The sequence below is a fragment of the Maylandia zebra genome, linkage group LG16 (assembly GCF_041146795.1).
Source record: "Maylandia zebra isolate NMK-2024a linkage group LG16, Mzebra_GT3a, whole genome shotgun sequence".
Taxonomy (NCBI): Eukaryota; Metazoa; Chordata; class Actinopteri; order Cichliformes; family Cichlidae; genus Maylandia; species Maylandia zebra.
Window position 1 is genome coordinate 9,642,406 of NC_135182.1, and position 21,904 is coordinate 9,664,309.

General features: G+C 39.7%; 1 protein-coding gene across 16 annotated transcripts in view; it reads right to left on the reverse strand.

Moving 5' to 3' along the window:
* caska (calcium/calmodulin-dependent serine protein kinase a) overlaps positions 1-21,904 on the reverse strand; it is a 175,464-nt gene that overhangs the window by 76,870 nt on the left and 76,690 nt on the right. For all 16 annotated transcript variants that reach the window (XM_014412508.4, XM_014412513.4, XM_014412516.4 and 13 more), the window contains exons 4-5: positions 17,845-17,922; positions 17,607-17,679 (exon numbers count right to left, since the gene is read on the reverse strand). In XM_014412508.4, the coding sequence (XP_014267994.1) occupies positions 17,607-17,679; positions 17,845-17,922 (151 nt within the window). The remainder of the gene's footprint in view (positions 1-17,606; positions 17,680-17,844; positions 17,923-21,904) is intronic.

Sequence of the window (21,904 nt, forward strand, 5' to 3'; positions counted from 1 at the left end):
TATATCTGAGATTCATCTCAAACCTTAAAGCTCCTACCCACAGTTGTATTGCTTTGTCCTTTTGGAGGTCTCTGCTGTATTCCTCTCCACGCATTTCATTTGTCTGCTCTGTTATCTATTCTGATGTTTCAGGTTTCTTTAACTTTGACATCAATAACTGTTTACATTATGTAAATACAGCACTTTTGCTATTTGCCATTTACCTATTTCTGTTTGATACCACAAACTTTGGAATTGATCTAATACTAAGTAAAGCTTATATAGGGGAGAGCAGCGTGTCATGACTTATGATAATAATTTGCTAATTCTGAACACATTTTAATGATCACTGTGATTTTCACTTTCCATAAAAATTAACTAATAATAATTAGTTAATACAGCAAAACCCACCGTTAAGCTTTTCATGTATTGTGAAAAAGGCTTTTTTGGAGACCTGGAATGTAAATGTGCCCGTCTCTAAAGCACAGGCCAGGTCAGCTTCTGCTGTTTAAATGTGCTACTGACTATAAATAAAACAGACTTAACAGTCAAAACAGAAAGACTCAGATATTTTTCGTAGTTTATTTTTGAGGTATATTAAATAATAAAAAATGTATATGATAAATAAAGGTTTTAAAGGTAGTACAGTAGATAGTATTTCATTGCAACAAAGAAATATCCTTTCAGGTGTAAACTGAAAGTACAAGTCATTACAAATACAAATTACTTAATAGTGGTAAAATGGTAAAATCACTCTTCTCTCTTTCTGATTCACATGCTGTGACGTGACATCATGGTGTTGCACTCGTGCATGCATGAAAATGTCTGTAGTGAGGTCCTCATGTGCAACAACAAGCGATCAGTGTTTGATGCCTGTGTGTGAAAAGTCTTTTTCAGTATTTGTGTGTCCATTGATTCTGAGGGTTTAGACTGTGCACTATTGTTTGTGCTGATGTTGTGTGAGAGTGTGTTGAGGGAGTTTTCAAGAAGACAATGTTCTGTGAAGTGTGGCTCCTGCAGATGTGTATCCCCTGGCCCCCAGGGGCCGCAGTAGCTATTCAGACTGAAGCAGGCAGCAGAGAGTATCAGATACCCTCCAGTGTGCTCTCCCCCAAATACTCACAGACAGACAGGCACAGGCCAGAGGAAAAAAATAAATAAGTAAATAAATCAACGCCAAAGAAACATAGCCAGGAGAGAAGGAATTCACAGTGAGTCGGGGGTGGTTGGAAGAAGAGGAAAATAACAAGTGGAGATGTGCTAAGCTCAGCTGCAGGCCATTTTTGGAGCTTTTTGCTAGCCGGAAAATAAGTGAAGGTTTTCATGTAACTGGTGACTACACCGGCTGAGATATCGCTTTTGAATTGTTAAATACTTTCTTCTACTTTATAGCTGGACACCTCACACATCTTATTTAAGCTTGCAAAGGCAAGGACTCCTTGACACATGAGTGCTAACTGGGGTCTTTCACATCTCTAAAACTCTATAAGGGGAAACAGACAGAGAAGTAGCAGAAAACAAAAGCAAAACAACCCAGTGTGGTTTAAATATAGCATGAACAGGAATTCTTGTTCTTGTTAGGTTAAAAGTGTTGTGTTGAGGAAGGCCTTCACACTGCAAAAATTCAAAATCTTAACATTTCAGTGAGATAGATGAACTTTTAGGACAGTGCATATTGGATCTGGAGAATTTTCACTTGCTCAATTGGCAGATTTTTCTTTCACTTATTTCAAGCAAAAATATCTTTTAGTAAGTGAAAAAAATGTGCCAATGGAACAAATGAAAATTCTCCATATCCAAGATGCACTGTCTAAAACAAGTTCAAACATCTCACTGAAATGTTACTCTGTAGCTGATTGTGTCTTATTTTAAGTGTCATAAGATTTTTTTGGACTAGAAATTAGACAAATGTACTTGGTAAGATTTTGAATTTTTTCCATGCATAAAAGATGCACTCAGCCCGTTACTAACAGTACCACCCAGCCTTACATATTCCTGTTTTGTCGCTCATACTTGGGACATTCACAACATTGAATTTTAAGAGATTTCCCATTTCAATTACCTTTAAGGCACACACACTAACATTAGCCGTTTAACTAGTAGCAATTACATGATAGCCACATTAGCTGTAGTGGCTCGCAGACTATAGTTAGAAAAAATGAGCAATTATTGCAGGCTATATGGGACAGAAGTCGTATGGCTGACGTGTAAACTTGTAAACTTTAGCCAACCTCTGTAATAAAACACATTCCGTGATGACATAACATGATGGTCAGGACTTGTGGTCTGGTGTAATATTATGGCTGGAGGTTATTTTCGTTTTCCTGTGTATTCGTTTGTGTTTGTTATCAATTAACAGTTGAAATATATTAGCAAGAAGGGGAGCTGAAATAAATGAAGTCACACTTACTTACCCCCATTAACCCGTGGCAGCCCACTGATTGCCAATGTTATTCACATCACTCTCCCAATCATTCAGCTTCATTAGAAACGCCAGAGGTTTGCATTAGGGAGTATCAACAAAAGACCTCTGCGTGTTTTGCATCTGTATACACTTTCTGTTTACACAAGGGTGTGTGCATTGTTTGTGGGTCTCCTCAGACATTGTATTATTTCCTGTGGTTTTCCTCTGCTGCTGCTGAGGACTGTGACTGTGGTTTCTTATGCCTTTTGTGGGGCTCATGCAACATGCACTCGGACACAAAAGTGCATTACTGCCAGCAGCTTCAGGAGGTGTTCTGCTGCTAATGTCTGAAAAGTTGCGAGCTGTAGTAAAGATTGCAGGGGTTTGTTTTATTTAGGGGTTTTTTTTGCAAGTCTTTAGGTTTTCGAATGCGCACCTCATACAGGAATTGCATGAAACAGTCAAAGTTCAAATGAAGCAGCTCCTATGTACTGCCATTAATACAACACCTGATGTTCCTTATATTTTAATCAGCTGTAAGGCTTAACATAAGGTGAACTTTGCAAACTAGCAGCAACCTGCAATCGTTTTATTGTCGCACTAATTTTTAATTTCTGCTGTTACTCAATTTGTGTCTATACATGTGAGAGGACGAAGGGACAGGGGAAAGAGAAAAATATTTTATTCCTGGTTGACTACACAATATTGGACTGATTCCCACTTTGTTGAAGTTGAAGGAAACCAGCGTTGTTTTTATACATATATATGGACTGGTTGATTTAACTGATCTCCCAGCACGTTTCACGGGGGTAGGGGAAACTAAAGTCATCTCCGTTTAGATTAGACAAACAAACAAATGTAGCTGCAAATTCATAAGAAAACCTGACAAGCACTGGGCTACTCAGAGGTGTTATTTTGCCATCATACACAGACACATTAAAAGCAGCAGTGCACGTGCCATGCATATTACTGTGCACGTTTGTGCTCAACTGTGAAACTGCAATGACTGAGTTTCATGGTCGACACCTCAAGGCCCATTGAAAGCCATTAACAAAGCCATTCACTCCACCCATCAACACACAAACAGCACTAACGACGCTGCTAATAGTCCTCCAAGTGTACCACGAAGAGGTCCGAGAGGAGAACGACCGTTTTACCTTGTAAAAACAGCTGACATTCAAGTCACTGACAAGCAGTCAGTGGGGAAATGAGTCTCCTATCAATCACACTTCCCCATTCAAATGTAGAAAGTGGTATTTGCTTCAAAGCCACCCCAAATAAAGCCGAGAATAGGGTCTAACATGTAAGCACAGTGACAGACAGATATCTGTATCACCTCAGTCTGTCTTCCAGTAAACAGGCTGAAACTAGCAACCAGTAAGCTGAGATATTTACAAAACTGTGCGTCACTGACATTTTAAGATGTTTAAATGTAATAATCAGAATCAGAATAATAAAACATTTAAAGTATTAGTGATTGCCTTGAATATATAAATGATACGATGCCATAGCAGGAAATACAAACCTGTCCTTTGAAAAGTAGCAGCCATCGCTGCCTCTAGTTTTGCTGCATTAAGAGTCGAGGTGCAAATGACCAGAAAACCCCAATAAACAATATATCATCAGATTATCACAATAAGGGCTGGGCCATATCATACCGTTCATGGTAATACTGGTATAATGTTGGGCAATGATAAGAAAATGAAATATCACGATAGAATATGGGTAAAACATGCATGCGCAGTGTTTTTGTTTTCATACGCACATGGAGGAAAAAGCATGGCGGCAACAGAGAATGAGAAGGGCGAAAGTGGATCGTTGAATGAAAAAGATGAACCAGAATTGGTTTTTAAAAATGCTGCAACTTCAGTGGTGTGGAACTGGTTTAGCTTTCGTCCCTCAGATACAGAACAAAGCACTATTTTTGGTAGCGCATGCTAGCGGGCCATCGTTATTAACGTGTTTTTTGGAAAATACGGCACACTTAAAATCAATCCTTTGATTTTTCTGAAAATCGACAGTGCCCCTTATAATCCAGTGTGCCTTATGTTTGAATTCTGGTTGTGTTTACTGACCTCGAAACTAATTTATGTGGAACAAGGCGCTCGAAAATCTGTCAAATGTTTTAGTACGACTTTGCTAAGCTACAAAGCTGCACCGCTTGATGGACTGTTGGAGCATTACGGCTATCGTAGGCAGGAGCCTCGCGGAGTGATACGTACTGTGCTTCAACGTAATATTACCGTATTCTGTGTGTATAACCTTTTTTTAAGTTTGTGGATATTATACGTGGTTATGCTGAGGATATCGTTATCACAAATTTTCAAATGTATATCGTGATAAATATTTTTGGTCATATCGCCCTGCTCTAATCACAATACTTCATTCACAATCAGTGTATCCAGTGTTTGACACACTTCAGTTGAGCTGATTTAATAGAAGTTTGCTCACCTAAAGCTATCTTAGCATTGTGGTGTTTGTGCTGTTGTTTATAGTATTCCCAGAATATTTTATTTACTTAATAAAATATCGCTATTCGGTGTCTCCGTGCAGCACCAGACTTTATCACTTTTTACCAGAGCTTCAGTAAAAACAGCTTTAATGTGGGTCTAGCGATATTACACATGCTTTTGTCAGATGTGTGTTGCCGACTACGTACTAAACAGTTGACTGAATGGCTACATTTAATCTAATGGATAGAGTTACATGCAGATAATAGCGCAGCAACATTTAAAGACACATTCACTGTTCCTATATTTTGTATTCTGAACAGACTTATCTTTACTTTCAAGATTGTCCAACATGCTGCTTTCTTTCTGCAGATATTACCCACAGGTATACATTCGAGACTTACAACACAGTAAGAAAAACTGACCTATCACAGACCACCAGAAGCTCAACAAGGGACAAGCACAAACAGAGTCTGACCGAGCACAAATTTAACTAGAAGGCTTGAAGCGTGAAGTTTGTGCAATGTTTTCTTGCAGACACACAATGTTATATGCAAGACATGGACACTATAAAATTTACAGAGGGAACACTTCCTGTTCCTTACATTCAGAAGATCTGACTGCAGATCTCACCTTAGCGCACCTGGAGAATGAAGAAATACTATTGCTGCAAACGAAGGTATAGGTCTGTGTCGGCACCACACTCTCTTTCCTCAGGTTTACATCAAAGTGTTGCTGTGTTTATGGTTTCCTCAGACGGCTCAACACAGAGCCCGGATATGCTTTGCAGATTCAACATTCAGCATGACTTTACTTCAGAACAGCTGGCTGTATAGCACAGACACCAGATATATGAACAGTCCCACAACACAAAAGTTCACCTTCAATCTTGTGCTGGCTTCTCTCTTCATCTCTCAACTTCTGCTTTCAAAGCTGACGCAGATAAACTCATCCTGCCTTGCTGTTTGCGGTGCATTTGCATGCACACAATCTGTAGCAGTGAGAGAGGCCAAAGACAAACACACAGATCCACAAAAATAGACATACAAGCGCGCTTGTGCTGCTGTCACTGGTGGAGGTCTGTGGTGAAGCAAGTGGGAAGATGAATACACAGCCATCATGGTGATTTATGAACAAGAGGATTGCGATGAATTCAGTGACTTTTATGCATGGAAAGCTGTGGCACGTTCACACTGTTCCATATTCAACAAGCACAGTTTTGTTGCCGAAGCTCTGCATGTGTATGCTCTATTTTGTTTGTGTCCCCTGTAAAGGGCATACGTCTCAGCAGTACATCTAATGAGCTGGAGACAGGGGCTCAGAGTCACTGTTAGATACTGATAACAGAAGTTTAATACTACTGTGGGACAATGTCAAAGCTGCATTTTTACCTCACTGTTCTAACACAAGGTGCCTTTTTAATATTTACTATTCATTTACTAACCATAAAGGAGTGTGGCTGGCAAGCTTCCCTCGTGATCCCAGCAGTCCACTAAGCCTGACTTAATAAAACTAAATCATCAGACTGACTAACAGGTTTGGTCTGAGTTAACTCCCTCACCAGACCAAGCATAGAGGTTTAGCCATATGCTGTAAGTTATGTAATGTATCTCTGTAACTCTGATGAAAACAGCCTCAGGGAGTTAACTGAACTGTGAGGAAGTTCTAGGAATTAAAAAAAGAACCAGGCAAATGATATAAATTTACCAATTTAGCTGCTAACTCAACACTTATATTCAATAAGATAAGCAAGTTAAATCACTTGCAGGTTTGAGTCAGTTTATCGTGATTTTCTCGCTGGTATAGCTTGGAGCGTGGATAAGAGTCTGGCCTGTTCCAAAAATAGCCCGGCTCTAATGACAGTTGCATTATGCTAGAATTTTTTTTCAGTGACAGGATTAAAAACTTCTCAAACGTTCTCTAAACAGATTTAATAAAGGTAAAAGGTCAACACTTTTAGGGCCCCTCTAAATTCTAAGACTTAAGGGTCCAAGACTAAAATGAGGACAATTTCATACATTCGTGTCTGAGTCATAACACCGCTCAGAACTATAACAGTCTATTTCGTTACCGTATGGATTTTGGACTGCTTCGTTGCAGGGCTCAACTTTAGATGTCCAGCTGGTCCTTGGTTTCAAGTGTCAAGAGTTTCAAGAGTTATTATAGTTTAATATTTTATAATTCGTTTTTATTTTTATTTCATTTTTGACTTTTAACTGTAAATTCAGTTTAGCTTCAGTTAGTGTCCAGAGTGAGCTTTCTTGTTTCAGTTTAGTTTTATTAGATTTAGTGTTAATTTTTTATTAATTATTAATTTATTAATTATTTTATGGAGGGCACATGTCAGATTCAAAGATTTAAGAAAATCAGTAAAAATATTACAATAAAACACATGAATAATGTTTTGAAAGCAGTTGCAGTCTTGTTGACATCCAGAGTCTGAATAAACATGTCCATCAATGCCTCGTCGGGCAGTTTTTTTTTTTGGTACCAAACAAGCCCATGTATTTTAGTTCACATGTAAGATTTCTGTATAAGTATCGTTAGTAATCATGTGACCATTAGCTGTTGGCTCACTGTGTATAGACACTGCTGTTGCTCCTGGGACCCATTGAAACTGCAGCTTCTGTCAGTTACAGCAGTTTCTTTCACATACATATCGGATCATCAACGACAGTGATGCCTAGTCAAGGGTCAGTCGTTGATTGAAGTTGATTGGGGCTTTTTGAGCTCTTTGTCTGGCAGTTAAAACAAGCCAGACATCATTAACATTTCAGTGCCTTTCTGCCTGCACCTGGTGGGCGTGCCATTTTAACACCTCCCCTTGTCATCCACGTTAAGGACCACAATTTACACACTACATGATTGACTACTTTTCTGCTGAACAGAGATTGTAAATGAACTCCTATTGGTTAGGTCAAGTATGGGGTATTTCAGAAGTTTACTGGAACCCACCCAGTTGAACTATATAAATGAGAGCAGATAAGCTCCTGTTATTTACCAAGCTGCCGATCGCAACATACTGTACTACAGCAGACATGGCACAAATCAGCAAGGAGGAATCCCAGGAGACTCATCTCATGAGGGCAATGAGACAAGTACACGATTTCAAGCAATATCTCGCCAGCCTGGGCATTAAAGTTTCAGTGAGAACTGCAAGGGTTCACTACAAGGAGAGACAACCCTGCCGCGAAAGTCGGTAAGTAATCAAAGGACTGAATTACTGAATGGTAGCCTGCAGAAAATAACTTTTGCTTTTCTGTTTGTCTAATGTTTTCTTGTTTCTTATTAATATTTTACAGCAATATCTTGGCTGCCATTGATGAGATAACAAAAAGCAATGACAAGATGACTGCGCAAGACATTCAGCTAAAAATTGAGGAAGATCTGGGAGTTTCACTGAGCCTCTCCAGTGTACGCCACGCTCGACGACTCCTTGGGAGAAAAACTCCCTTCTCCCAAATGACGGAAGAGATCAACAATGACCCAAGATTACAACGAGTTCTCCAGAGGATCGAGTCTGGGGAGATTTGGGATGATAGCACAGAAGTTCCACAGCAAGACGATCGACCACAGCCGGGACGTGTCATCAAACTTCACATCTGGGGGATGATTTCACAGCATGATGCATGTCCTAAAACCATCTTACATGAAATCCTGGACAAACGCCGCTCTCAGAAACCCAACCAAGTTGCTGCTGCACGGCTGGGCCTTGACGAGGGCTTCTTTGAGGAGATGGATCTAAACCCCACTGCTGCTGCAGAGCCGTCAGCTTTAAAGCACATCAAGCTTGTTGTAATTGCAGTTGCGAAGGACAACTGAGAGCAGAGTGGAAAATTAGTTTCCACCAATTCCTATTTAGATGTACAATGTTCCCCTTCTATATACAGTGTGATATTGTTTTTGTTTTACTGTTGTGTAATGAAACTAAATCTGAAATCGACTGAAATTTAAAACATTGTGCAGGACACTGAACTTAAAATTGAAGAAGATTTCACCGAGTCTGTCCAGCACACATCATGCTGCCGTCTACTTGGCAGGAAGACCCCCGTCTCCGAATTGGTGGAAGAGATCAGCAAGGTTACAACAAGACGCGCGACCATATCTGGGGGATGATTTTACAACACGATGCACGTCCTGAAGCCATCTCAAAGTTATCCTGTACAACTGCTGTCTTCCTAAATCTGTGAAAAAATGTTGGTGCTGCACAGCTGGGCTTGAATGATGGCTCCTTTTTGCTGCAGAGTAATCAACTCTAAAGCACATTAAGTCTGTTGTAATTGCAGTTGTGAAGGGCAACTGAGGGGAGAGGAAATTAATTTTCCATTAATGTTCCCCCTCTATATGTATAGTGTGATATTGTGCTAGCTTTAGTATTGTGTAATCAAAGTATTTCAAAATCTGAAATGCATCCGTTTTGAAATCTGACAAATAAAACTTTATAAAGACAAACTGATTTTTGCTTTGTCTGTTCCACAATAATGACTTGACTAGTTTAGTCCACGGGTTTTGCTCTTTCAATCCAGGGATTAATAATCTGGCTAATTTTAGATTCAAATATTAACAGATGTTCCATTTAAAACAGCGATGACTAAATATAGTTTTAGTGCAGGGGAACTAGCTGACAACCTGGCAACAGCTGCCTAAAGCAAAGTGAAGCTGACATTAGGAATTACCCAACAGAACGCCACGTGAAACGCCACACATCATCACAGCAGTGCTCATTTTAAGCTCTCGTAGTAGAGGATGTTTATTTTTATGTCTATTATGTAATGCAGCAACACGACTGGAGAAAATTGACTTTTTCATGTATAGGTGAACATTTTCTGGTTGTCTATACAAATACCAGCATTTAACCCAACAAGTGACTATTTAGGAAGCATGTAAACCAGGTTTTGTTCAGAGCTACAGTTCACAGGCTTCCCATTAAATGCATTAAATTGTGATCAGAATTACTGTTTGGAGTAGCAGCTGTGAGGCTGTTCTCACTGAAAGCATGTCTGCTCAAATTTGTGTATCAGAGGCAGATTTCTAGAGAACTAAACTCATTAGTCACATGAAAGTAAAGATAATTAATGCAATTAAATAACATTACGTGCGTGTATTTTTAGTTTTTTGTTGTTGTTTTTTAGCTCGGAGGCACTGGTGACAACAACTGCATCAATTCATTAAAAAAAGAAAAAACAATCTGTCAAACTTGAGAAAAAGCTCCAGTCTGACCTCATCACAGTCGAAGGCAAAAACGAGACATTACAGCTGGGAAATTTGAATCTTAAAGGGGCTGTAACTCAGTCATCAACCATCCCATAGTTACTGCATCACATAACAAACTAGTTATTTGTAATTCATGTGTCACATTTAAAAGTCAACTACAACTCAGTAAAATCACCAAGTTTATTGATCACTAGTAACTGCAGTTAATTTGTTTCTGTGTTGATAACTTGATCATAGCAAGTCTGTGCTGATGCAGCTGATTACAAGTCAACATCCTGCAGTTAAATAGATGGAGCCATTTTAGAGTGATGAGCTAGACTTGTCTATTTTAATCAGATGTCTGTGGTGGCTGCGACCTCCTCGTGTTGGTTTTGAGACATACAGTTTTGTTATTCACACATTAATACCAAAACAAACTATGAGACAAAAAAGTGGTAAATCCTGACAAATGACAAGCTGGAGGTAACATTTAACACTCTTAAATAAAAATAAAGGACCAATGTGATCAATGACTTTTATCTGACTGGTTAGTATTGACGTGGATTTGATTGTTAAGCTTTATTTGTAAACTGTTAAGCTACAGCAGCATGCATGCATGTTTAATATATACCTGAACTCTCAACTTATCTTTCAGTTCCAGGAAATTCTCCGCCTTTACTGTGAGACATTTTACATGAGACTACAAATAGGTGAAACAACAAGCAGGAGGAAGTGAGTTCCATTTGTTGTTTCAGTTTGAGCGGTCTGGGTCACTGTGTTACATTTAAACAGCGTTATACAGATATACACATTATACAAGGCCAAAAAACAACAAGCCTTGAATTTAAATGCGTCCGCAGACAAACATGCTGATCACCAGCACAGTGTCGGTAACACCTACTCTGTACTCTCCATACGAGAAAACTTGTTGACACAGAGGCTGCGATACACATACCAACATGGTATTTAACCAAGTTTTTACCACAGAAATGAAGTGCAGTAATTAAAACTTTTTAAGATGCTGCACATCAGATGGAAAATTATCAACAACAACAACAACAACGACAAAAGTGAAATTAAAAGCTAACTCTGACATCTGAAACATCATGGCAGGATCTGAGCAACCATTTTTATGCTCCTCAGATTAAATGCTCAATGATGTCGATGAGTAATAATGTAAATATAAAATGAAAAGGACTTTGACAGGATTTTGGATAATAATGGGGTTCATTGAACTCCAGAAATAAAACAGTCAGTAGAATATATAACTACTCTGTCACAAATACAACCAGATCACAGAGAAGGACGTAAAAGTAGTAGGGGGGTAGTTGTAGCTCAACTGGAAGGTTGGTGGTTTGATTCCATGCCAAATATGCTAACCCCAAGTTGCTCTCCTATGCACTGGATGGGTGTGGATGTTAGACAGAAAGTACTATGTACTTATGTTGGTGTGAATGGCTGAATAAGGGATATTGTATAAAGTGCTCAGGTAGAGTAGTAGTAGTAGTAGTAACCACTCTATTTAGCATTATAAAATACAGTTTTTAGGCAATGATTTCACTCTGTTCTAAATTGCTGAAATGTGTGGACAGTATATAAAAAAGGCTGTAATTCAGTGAATGGCACTGAAACACATACTATCACTGCAAACAGGCAGCTTTATCATCTCGTTATGCCCCTCCAAACTCACAGGCTGGTATCGCTCACATCAAGACAATAAGACTAAGCCGGTGATTCAGCAGGGATCCATGTAGGGGCGCCGCAGAGTGAAGACAGAGATATGACTATATAGACTATGATGACTAATACCAAGGCACAATGCTGAAGAGAGAGATAGTAATACAACAGCTGGGAGCTGACTGTGACAAAATATGCATATGGGCCTTGTCCAACTCAGTAAAGTACTTATATTAAAGTGTTCTAATTAAGCTCTGTGAATATCTCGTAAAAGCATTAACCTCACTAACTGCAGAGGGGATTTTAGTGCTTTTACACTAAAGAAAAATGTGAAGCAGGGTATGTGAATGCAAAACAGTTTTTCTTTTCTTTTTTCCCTAAGCTAGCTCTACTTGTCATAAAAGCTGGCTGACACAATAGCTACTTACTGCTTGCAGCACACACAAATACCAAAGACTGACGTGCAATCAAACAACTGACACACTGACGCAAGCGATTACATTGACCTTTTCACACAGGCACGCACATAATCAAATAGCTGCAGACGGTGTTAGAGAGATACTGACGGGAAACGTAAGAGAAGGTATTACATATCAATCGCACGGCATATCACGACATCTAGATTTACCACTGCACTGCACAAACTATAGAGGAGCTGCCAGTCCACTGTTTACTGCCATGTATCACACAGCAGGCTGGAGCCAGAGCTTCGTTAGGAACACTCAGCACTACGAGTTGCTTCACTTTGTATACATGACATCTGATTAAAGCGTTTTATATCCCACACCAAGTCTGACTGTGATCCCGGTGGAGGAGCCTTGATGCTGATTTGTCCTCATCTAGCAGCGTGATGACATCTAAAGTACATGATCAGTTTCCCTTACTGTAGTCACAGTATAGTTACAGTTGTGTCATTACTTGTGCTACAAGGTTCCTCAGTTATCTGCACAATAAGAGAGAGAGAAAAAATCATGCATGCCTTTTCCACGCTGTGCACATGTAACGTAGTCAGCTGATTTCAGTTTGTGTTCAGGGAGGAGGAAAATAGTGAAGCAATGAAAAACTGAGAATGCGACAGTAAGTGCAGACTATGTCCAGGCCAGAAACAACTGCTGATAATACATCAGCCTGTTGCAAGCAACTGCACAGACAGCTAACGCAAAGCTAGCAGTAAACAACCCAGAGTGATGTTAAAAGTATGACCCCCACGGCCAGCAGTAAGAGCCTCTTTACGATAGGGAGTGTGTCAGAGAGTGCAGCCAAAGGGGCATACTGGTCACTGCATGTCGGGACATGTTACAGAATAACTCAACCCTCATGTAACTAATTGAAACAGTAATAGCATTAGCTTTCTCTGCTTAAGCACATTAAGAGTCACTGAATCAGTGTGACACTGGTCCAACCACACCCACTAGCAACTCTATTGTTTCTCATTTCCACACAACGACAGGGAACTGAGAGAGTACAGAAGACTACTTTAGATGCAAAAGGCATCATAAGCAGAATGATACACTGATCTACTTTCGATCACACATTCCTCACTCATTCATCACTCATGTCAGACCAGTTCTACATAGTCTGACGTGAGCGAAAAAAGCAGCAGCACAAATGATCCACAGAGTTTCCCTTCATAGCTTGTTATGTCAGCTTTAGCCGCAGTGTTTCGAGAGAAGCCCTGCTGACATTCTTTTCCATTACAGCCTCACGCAGAAGAGCTGTACTGCTGTGGACCTGCTTGGTACCAGAGCCAACAACAGCCAACCAATCTCCTCCCCTCTGTGTCTTCTGCAGTGAAAAACATGTCCATTTGTTACTCAAATTCTTTCAACCCTAAATATGTACTCAAGGACTACGGTTTTTCAAACATTAGTTCTAACTGAACTTTAATTTTTTCGATTTAAAACATATTGGAAACTGTGTCAAGTGACTGGCTAATACAAATCAAACCTTTACTCCTGTTGTTGCTTCATATTTAACAGCTCTACACTGTTGAACTGCCCCAATGATTCGAATGTGGGGGGGGAATAATAGTGGAAGTGCACTGTGGTAAACTGGTGCAACCCCATCCCCAAAAAACTGGGATGCTTTGGAAAATATAACAACCCAAAATGTACTTGAAAGCAATACAAGGACAACGTATCAAACGTTTAAAACGTGAAAAATGTTTCCTTATTTCCAATTTGATACCAGCATTCACTGGGAGAGGGGTACGACTGCTTGTGCACTACTGATAAAACAAATAGTGGAAAATCTCACAATCGGTTCATCAACGCAAACAAACAAAAAAAAAAACTTGAGGATTTCATCATCTCCGGTATATAACATCAATGAAATATTAAGAAAACCCAAACTCTGTAATGAAGGCTGTGAAACACTTGATCGACTGTGGCCTATAGCATTGACCGAAAACAATTCCAACCTTAAAATTAAACCATGTGCTCAAAAACTCACCGTCATTGAACGTCACTTAATGCATCCATGACTGCAAGGTAAAAGTAGACTGGATAAATCAGAGCCAGAAACACATCTTCTGTGGGCCTGAGTTTATTTAAGATAACTAAGCAAAGTGAAAAACTGTCCGTGACGATAACCAATACATTTTTTTTTTAAAGATTCCTTTTAGAAATCATAGCTGTTCTCTGTGGGCTTACACCAGCATCTGCGAATGTACCAGGGGAAGGTGAATTTACTTCTGAATGGTATACGTAGGTTTTGCAGACCTATATGTTCCCACCCAAACACCTTTCAGGCGAGACATTAATTATTTTAGCCAGACAATGCCAAACCACATTCTGCATGAACCCCAACAACATGGCTCTGTCATAGAAGAGATTCTAAAGTGGCCGCCTGCACATTCAGATCCATTTAAATTTTGGTGCATTACGAAATGAAAAACCTGAAAAAGGAGAACTTGTGTCATTAAGCTTCTGAACTCCTTTACTGAGCAAAAATGGACAAACATTTAAGTCAATTCCATTTTATTAATATAGCGCCAAATCACATCAAGCGTCACCTCAAGGCCCTTTACATTGATAATAACAGAGAAAACCCCAACAATTATATGACCGCTTATGAGCAAACGTTTGGTGACAGTGGGGAAGAAAAACCCTTTTTTTTAACAGGAAGAAATCTCCAGCAGGACCAGGTCAGGAGTGGCCATCTGCCGCAACTGGTTGGAGAGAACAAAGGAAGACAGGATAAAGCGTGTCTCTTAGCTTTCAAAACTCGAGCAAATGGCTCGTCCGGTCTGAAATGGTTACAGAGCTTGTTGATAGGTAGTAGGAAACAAGCAGCTAGCCAAACGCTGTCAAAACAGCATACTTAACCAGAATGCCAATAATGCTGCGGCTGACCCAGATTATGACCCACCACGACTTACAGGTTAATGAACTGTGTGAAGTAGGGCTGGGCGATATATCGAGTTTTTTAAAAATATCGATATATTTTCATACGAGATATAAAATGTGACAATATCGTTTATATCGATATAGTCTATGTTACGTTATGATTATACTTGTGGAGCCGCAGGTTTGCCTCTTTCGTCCACTTTTGTCTCTACGCAACGTTACTCGGCCTCGCCTCTCCTTCACTGAACACAACTCCGCCTCCCCCATAGCTTCACCTGCAGGCAATGACAAGATGAAAGCGGAAAATCTCCATTAGCGAGTTACCGTGCGTGGGGCTGGACGGCGTCAACGTGTTAGCGAGCTAACCGCGCTAACGACATGCAGCCCGGAGGGGCTGCACGGCCTAAAATCCTTTCATTTTCTCAAAAATCGACAATGCGCCTTATGTATGAATTCTGGTTGTGCTTACTGACCGCGAACCGATTTTATGTGGTACACAGCGCTCAGCAATCTGTCAAAAAAAATTTTAATATGACTTTGCTAAGCTACGGAGCTGCACCGCTTGATGGATTGTCGGAGGATTACAGCTACCGGGGAGGAGCCTCGCGGAGTGATACGTACTGTGTGTGTATAAGGACCACAAATGGCACCTGTTCAGAGACGTGGTGCAGCTGTGAAATCTGTCTCTTTGTTATTATGCTCAGCGTCTATTAGTTTACATTTTGACTGCACAATTGTGAGCTTTTTGTTATGCACAAAAACAACATTGTTTTCTTTTATTTATGGACCATGATTATTTAATAAATGCTGATAATTTATTTTTGAGTAATTTCTTCATGTACATCTACGCTGTATGTAAATAAAAGTGCCCGTGTGACATCTGGGACACAGTGTGACTAAGAACTCTCTTTTTGTTCTTAACTTATGGCTTTAAAAAAAAATCGAGATATATATCTTATATCGCCATCCAGCTAAAAAATATCGAGATATGAATTTTGGGTCATATCGCCCAGCCCTAGTGTGAAGTACAAAAAAGAATGCGAAACTTTGCTTGTCATTGTGAAAATGAAAGTGTATTGAGAAGTTGACATGGGTGACAAACAGTCAAATCCAGGACGAAACTAATGTCATTCACCACCAGTCGAAAGTGTTTTCACTCAGAAGTATAAAAACTACGTGGTGAGTAGTAAATACGGTCACCAAAAGGTTGAATATATGTGAACGTACAAAAAGAGCCAGTAAAACAACAAATGTGACCTTAAGCAAAAATTGGGTGAAGACCCACCATGTAGTTACTGTGTATGTGTTTCACGTACACAACCTGACCAACACTGTAGGAGGATTAAGGTTGGGCGATATTTAAAAATTTTCCAACCGGCATTTGTCAGTCCAGTAAATGACGACAGGCGATATAAACTGATTTGCACATTTAGAATTTATACGTTTTGTTTGGAGGGAATATTTTACCTTCTTTTCTTGTTTGTTTCAGTATTAATATAGCTACTTTTTGGATTATTCATTTATTTATTTGAGATGCGCACAAAAGACTTAACTTTACGTCAGAGATTTTTTTAAATTTTATGTTTGCTGGAAGAGACATTTTGATTTTTACCTTTTTGTTTAATTTTGTATTTGTTGTTTGGTCGAGTGTGTGAGACAGATAAACACTGAAACGGCCTGTGAAAAAGAAGCCAGTTACTCTTTGTTTCCCTCGCCACCATTGTGGGTTTTTTAAATTTAAATAAAATGTTTTAAAGCAGCGCTATTATTTTTTCCGTTGACTGCTTCTCTTAGCTTCAACCAACATTATTAGCAAACTTACTTATGGGCAAAAAAAATAAATCGGTCACACGTTTAACAGTTGATGTTGCACCATTCCCATTTATAGAAAATGTTTGCTTTTGCCTCCGCGCTGCAAGGATTCAATAAACTTGGGGAGGTCAAGAATTTTGTCAACTGTACAACCACCCAACCTACCCAATTGTTTTGCGTGGCCAACAATCCAAAAAGTATTTAGCGGGGCAATCGTGGCTCAAGAGTTGGCAGTTCGTCTTGTAATCGGAAGGTTGCCGGTTCGGTCGTTGTGTCCTTGGGCAAGAAACTTCACCCGTTCACTTCACTTGTTGTTTACTGGTGGTGTTCAGAGGGCCCAGTGGCGCCAGTGTCTGGCAACCTCGCCTCTGTCAGTGCGCCCCAGGCAGCTGTGGCTACAATGTAGCTGCCATCACCAGTATGTGAATGGGTGGATGACTGAATGTAGTGTAAAGTGCTTTGGGGTCCTTAGGGACTAAGTAAAGCACTATACAAATACAGGCCATTTAAGCTGGATTGGAAATTTAAGACAAGCCAATCCAGAGCCACAACAATTCTAATTTAGCAAACAGCAAAACTGGACAAAACTAGATAAAAGTCTAATCACTTAGTATGCATCACCAAAATGCAGGAAAATGTAATAACATAAACTGCATTTAAACACACGTGACAACAGAAACAACTGAACTTTCAAATGTGGGCTGCTGCACTTCGTAGTTGGACACCTAAGCAGATGAAAAATACCTTGACATCTCGGTGGATGACATTGTTGTCGTGGCAGTAGCGTAGCGCCTCGAGGATCTGTCTCATGTAGTGACTAAGCCGGGGGGGGGGGGGGGGGGGGGAGAAAGTGAGTGCAAGGTCATTGTTACATCAGAGTTATGTGTTTGTGTAAATCATGGTTGCAAATATTGATTCAAATAATTTTAAAAAAGCATCAGGAAGCCTTTCAGGGAAGTAAATCAAAGCCATAAAATCTCACCTGGCCACGGCTTCACTGTAGACAAAGCCAGCGTCTGCCCTCTTCACGATCTCAAAACACAGGTCCGCTCCATCCATACTAACACACACAGAAATTAGAAAGAGACTCACGGTGAGAGAGGGTCAGACTAGCATGAAGGTCAGGCCACAAATACAAGTAAGAAGGAAAGGCTATTCTTATTAAAACTTCAAGTGCTGCGCTTCTTTGTGATTGGCTGTGAAGGTGAAATGGGAGAAACAGGTCAGTAGCAGTAATTGTGTTTAGCGTCTGCGAGTTGAGGTAGGCACAGCTGGACCAGCTCGCCTACATGTAGCACAAAAAAAGCTGCTATGATGCTGGTAATATTTCTGTAAGCCTCTGCTATGCTTCAGCATTCTCTTCTGAAACTATTAAGAGTTAGGAAGTAGAAAAGTGTATTTCATAGCACCATTATTGGGGGAGGAGATAGCTCAGTAGGAAGATCAGGGGTTCAAATCCTGAGGTACCCCTGAGCAAGGTACCGTCCCTATACTCTGCTTCACTGAGTGAATGGGTTAAATGCAGAGAGTAATTTCCTACAGGGGATTAATAAAATATACACAAACATTTTACCTAAACCTTATTTGAAACCCTGAGGGAATATTTAAATACAGTAAAAGACCCATAAAATATTACTATAAACAGATAAATACGGAGATAAATGAAGCCGATCTTATCTCATGAAAAAAGGTTAGCTCAGCAGGTCAGAGTACCCCACCAAGAACATCAAAGCAAGTACAGACAGTATATAAAAGATAATATGTAGTCAGCTATACAATCGGACCTGTGATCTCGGTGAAGACTTTCCTGATTTGTTTATGGTCTCATTCACCAGTTTTAAATCGTATCTATCACTCGATGTCCTATTTAAACTAAAACGAAAGTGAAGCAGGTCGTGATTTGTCGCCTGGCTACTTTTTGACTGACAGGTTGCAAACGTATGAGCATGCTGTGAGTTTCTCAGTCAGACACATCGTACACTTAGTACATCTGATTCATATAAACTTTAAACTTGACGGTTTAAAATGACCGTTGAATGATGCTGTGGTGGCTATGTCCATCTTTTGAATACAGTCTACGTTTTTGCTGTATTTTCACCTACTTTTTCCTGTGTAGAACGTCTTCTGTTTGTAGTACTCGACTTTTCTGAATGTTTGTAAGTGTTTATCCAAATATTAGAATTCTACTTGATGTCAGGGATTTTTGTAACATTGAACAAGACATACTTCTTTAATAAATGAATAAATAAAAATTAAATAATATAATATAAAGAGGCTCCACTGCAAATATTCACAAACCGCTTTGTAATAAATAACTCAATTGTATTTTCAGGAGCCTCTGGATTGAATCTCCTGTCCCAATAAGGGATTTCAGCTCCACCTAAGCCATGTTGAGCTGCCCTATCAGTTAAACCCATAGCCATATAGACTAAGAATTCAAGGCGTGTCATGGATTCCATGTTAGTGAGTGCTACGCTCCACAAGTGACTTAAATTTCATCTTCAAATGGTAAGCACGAGGCTCTGAGGAGACTTTGTGCCTGCCAGTTTTCTTTTCTTTGTCTTCTCCATGGAGAGACTGCACTAGAAAGTATAAGAGGAATGACGAGCAGTCTGTCCATGTCTGCATCAGCAGACAGTCTCTGGTGACTGTACCTAATGAGCAAATTCTACGCAATCAGTGTTGGGCCTCAGGTAGTTTGGATCAGTGACTGGATGATGACGTTGATAAGCTTCAAGCAACAATAAGAAAATAAGAAAACTTATGATTGTCAAATACTTAGGAAAAACAACAACTTGCTAGACGTATAATTGAAGGATATAGAGCATTACTGGTGGCGTGGTGTAGCAGAAATACTTCTAAATGTAAAAACTACCAGAGAGATGGTGATCAGCTGTCCCACAACAGCCTGCGTCTATCCTGGGACAGCACATCAACACACTGTACTGGAAGACTAACACAGAGACTGTACAGAAGAAGGCGACGAGCCATCTCGATTTCCTAAAGAAGTCAAGATTCTTGAAAATGTTAGAGATTTTCCATCAAACTGCTGCGTACACTTTGCTGTAGTCTGCTGAGTCTGCATCAGAGCAGAGATGTAGAGGAGGACACTGAACAAACTGATATCCATCACGGATAGTCCTGACAGCCTTCTACACCACTCAGTGGACAGTCAGCACGTTCTCTAACAAACTGATTCAAGGCTTCTGAATATCTTTCATATCTCATTGAACAACTCTAACAAATATCAAACAAGAACTTCCACCAATGCAGCTCACACTCTGAACAGTATTTACTTTTAGAAAAACGTTTGTGAGTAGGTAATGAATAATAGGTAAAGATTTGTAAATGACTGGATGCCAATAACTAATAACTTATTATTATTATTTAATATTACACTAAATTATGTTTCTAACTAACTAGGCAAAAACACTATGTTTAAAGACAAACTTTATACAGTATATTCTATAAGTCAACACCACACTTGCAAGAATCATAGTTTTTATAATATTTTTTTGACCATTTTTAACCAATAAATCATGAAGCTGACCTTGAAGATCTCAGTGGATGTAATGCACACACAAATAGATTGTTAACATGAGCCCACTCTACACACCTACAAAGTTTGATCAGAATTCATTCAAACATTTTTAAGCTCTCATGTTTACAGACATAATAACAAATACTACCAAAAACATTCAGTCATGTCGAGCAGCCTAACAGTGAATACGTCCTTGGAGGAGGTAATGACTCTTACACGGGTGTGTGTAGTGAATTTTTATTCTGTTTCTGCTTAGTTAACTGTGAAATACATTAATATTTTTACTCTGATTTTACTGCCTTGTATTTATTTAGAGTTTAGATTAGATTTAGTTCCTGGTTTGGCCACACTGCATTCTAATTTATTGAGCTACATACTGGTCAGCATATTTAAGCTATTTGTTATACTTTTTTTTTTAATCTGCTATAACCAAATTTGTGAACGGGGAAATTATTTCCAATAATTGAAACGATTTCCCAAAATCTGGTATAAATAAATTGCATCTTAGATTTTCCCATTGAACAAGAGGTTAGATCACGTGCTCTGACATCACAAGACTAGACTTGTTCTGCAGCTTATGCATAGAGAAAACAGGCAAAACTCCATATTGGTGCACATTCATTCTCTTGAATGAATTTGGATGGGAATGAGTGAAATGAAGGATTTTTGCTGACTGTCACATAAAATCGGTTAATTTTATAGTCTACACGCTAAAGCGAGGTTCAGTTTTGTAAATCATAAGCAATCATGTTCTTTTCACAGTGATGGTAGCATTTGCATGGAGCTCCCCACTATGATCCAAGTGTTCAGGAGGAGGAGCTGTTGCTGTAATGGTGATGCATTCATGAAAGCCCTCTGGAGGGATTCACAATAACAGCACGGCTCTAAAAACGACCGCTCCTCAACCGAGCTGAAACAAGGCTCCGGCCACAGCGTCTCAATGCACAGGAAAGCGGTGCGCTCGCGATCATTAAGCTGCTGGGAGCAGACTTTAAGGCAATTAGGCCTTTGCGCACAGGCTCAGTCTTCCTTAGGTGGCTGTTTTAAAAAAAAAAAAAACACACACATATACAGATGATGGAATGACAATCATCAAATGCACACAACTCGCACACAATTGCAGCCAGGCCATTTAGCCACAGCTGATCCCGTCTCTCATAATTGCTCTGTTCCCAATTACTGGAAGCCTATTCTTTATTGTCACTTAGTCTCTGTGCCAATTAAACAGGACTCTGATGTAGGACTTGGCTACAGCACATCCATATTTTTCTGCACTCCTATTACGCACCACGTTCACATTTTAGCCTCTGTGATTAGTGAGGAGTGAGACCTGAGAAAAAGAGCGGCACGAGGCCCTCCACATTTATCCACTGCATTTACTCCCATATCCATTCCCCTCTCCAAGGCCCGTAGCGCTCCGATATCTGCCTGTGGTCTCATGAGCGTGTCAGTGTGTGTATGTGTGTGTGTGTGTGTGCAAATGAGCTCCAAAAACCATGAA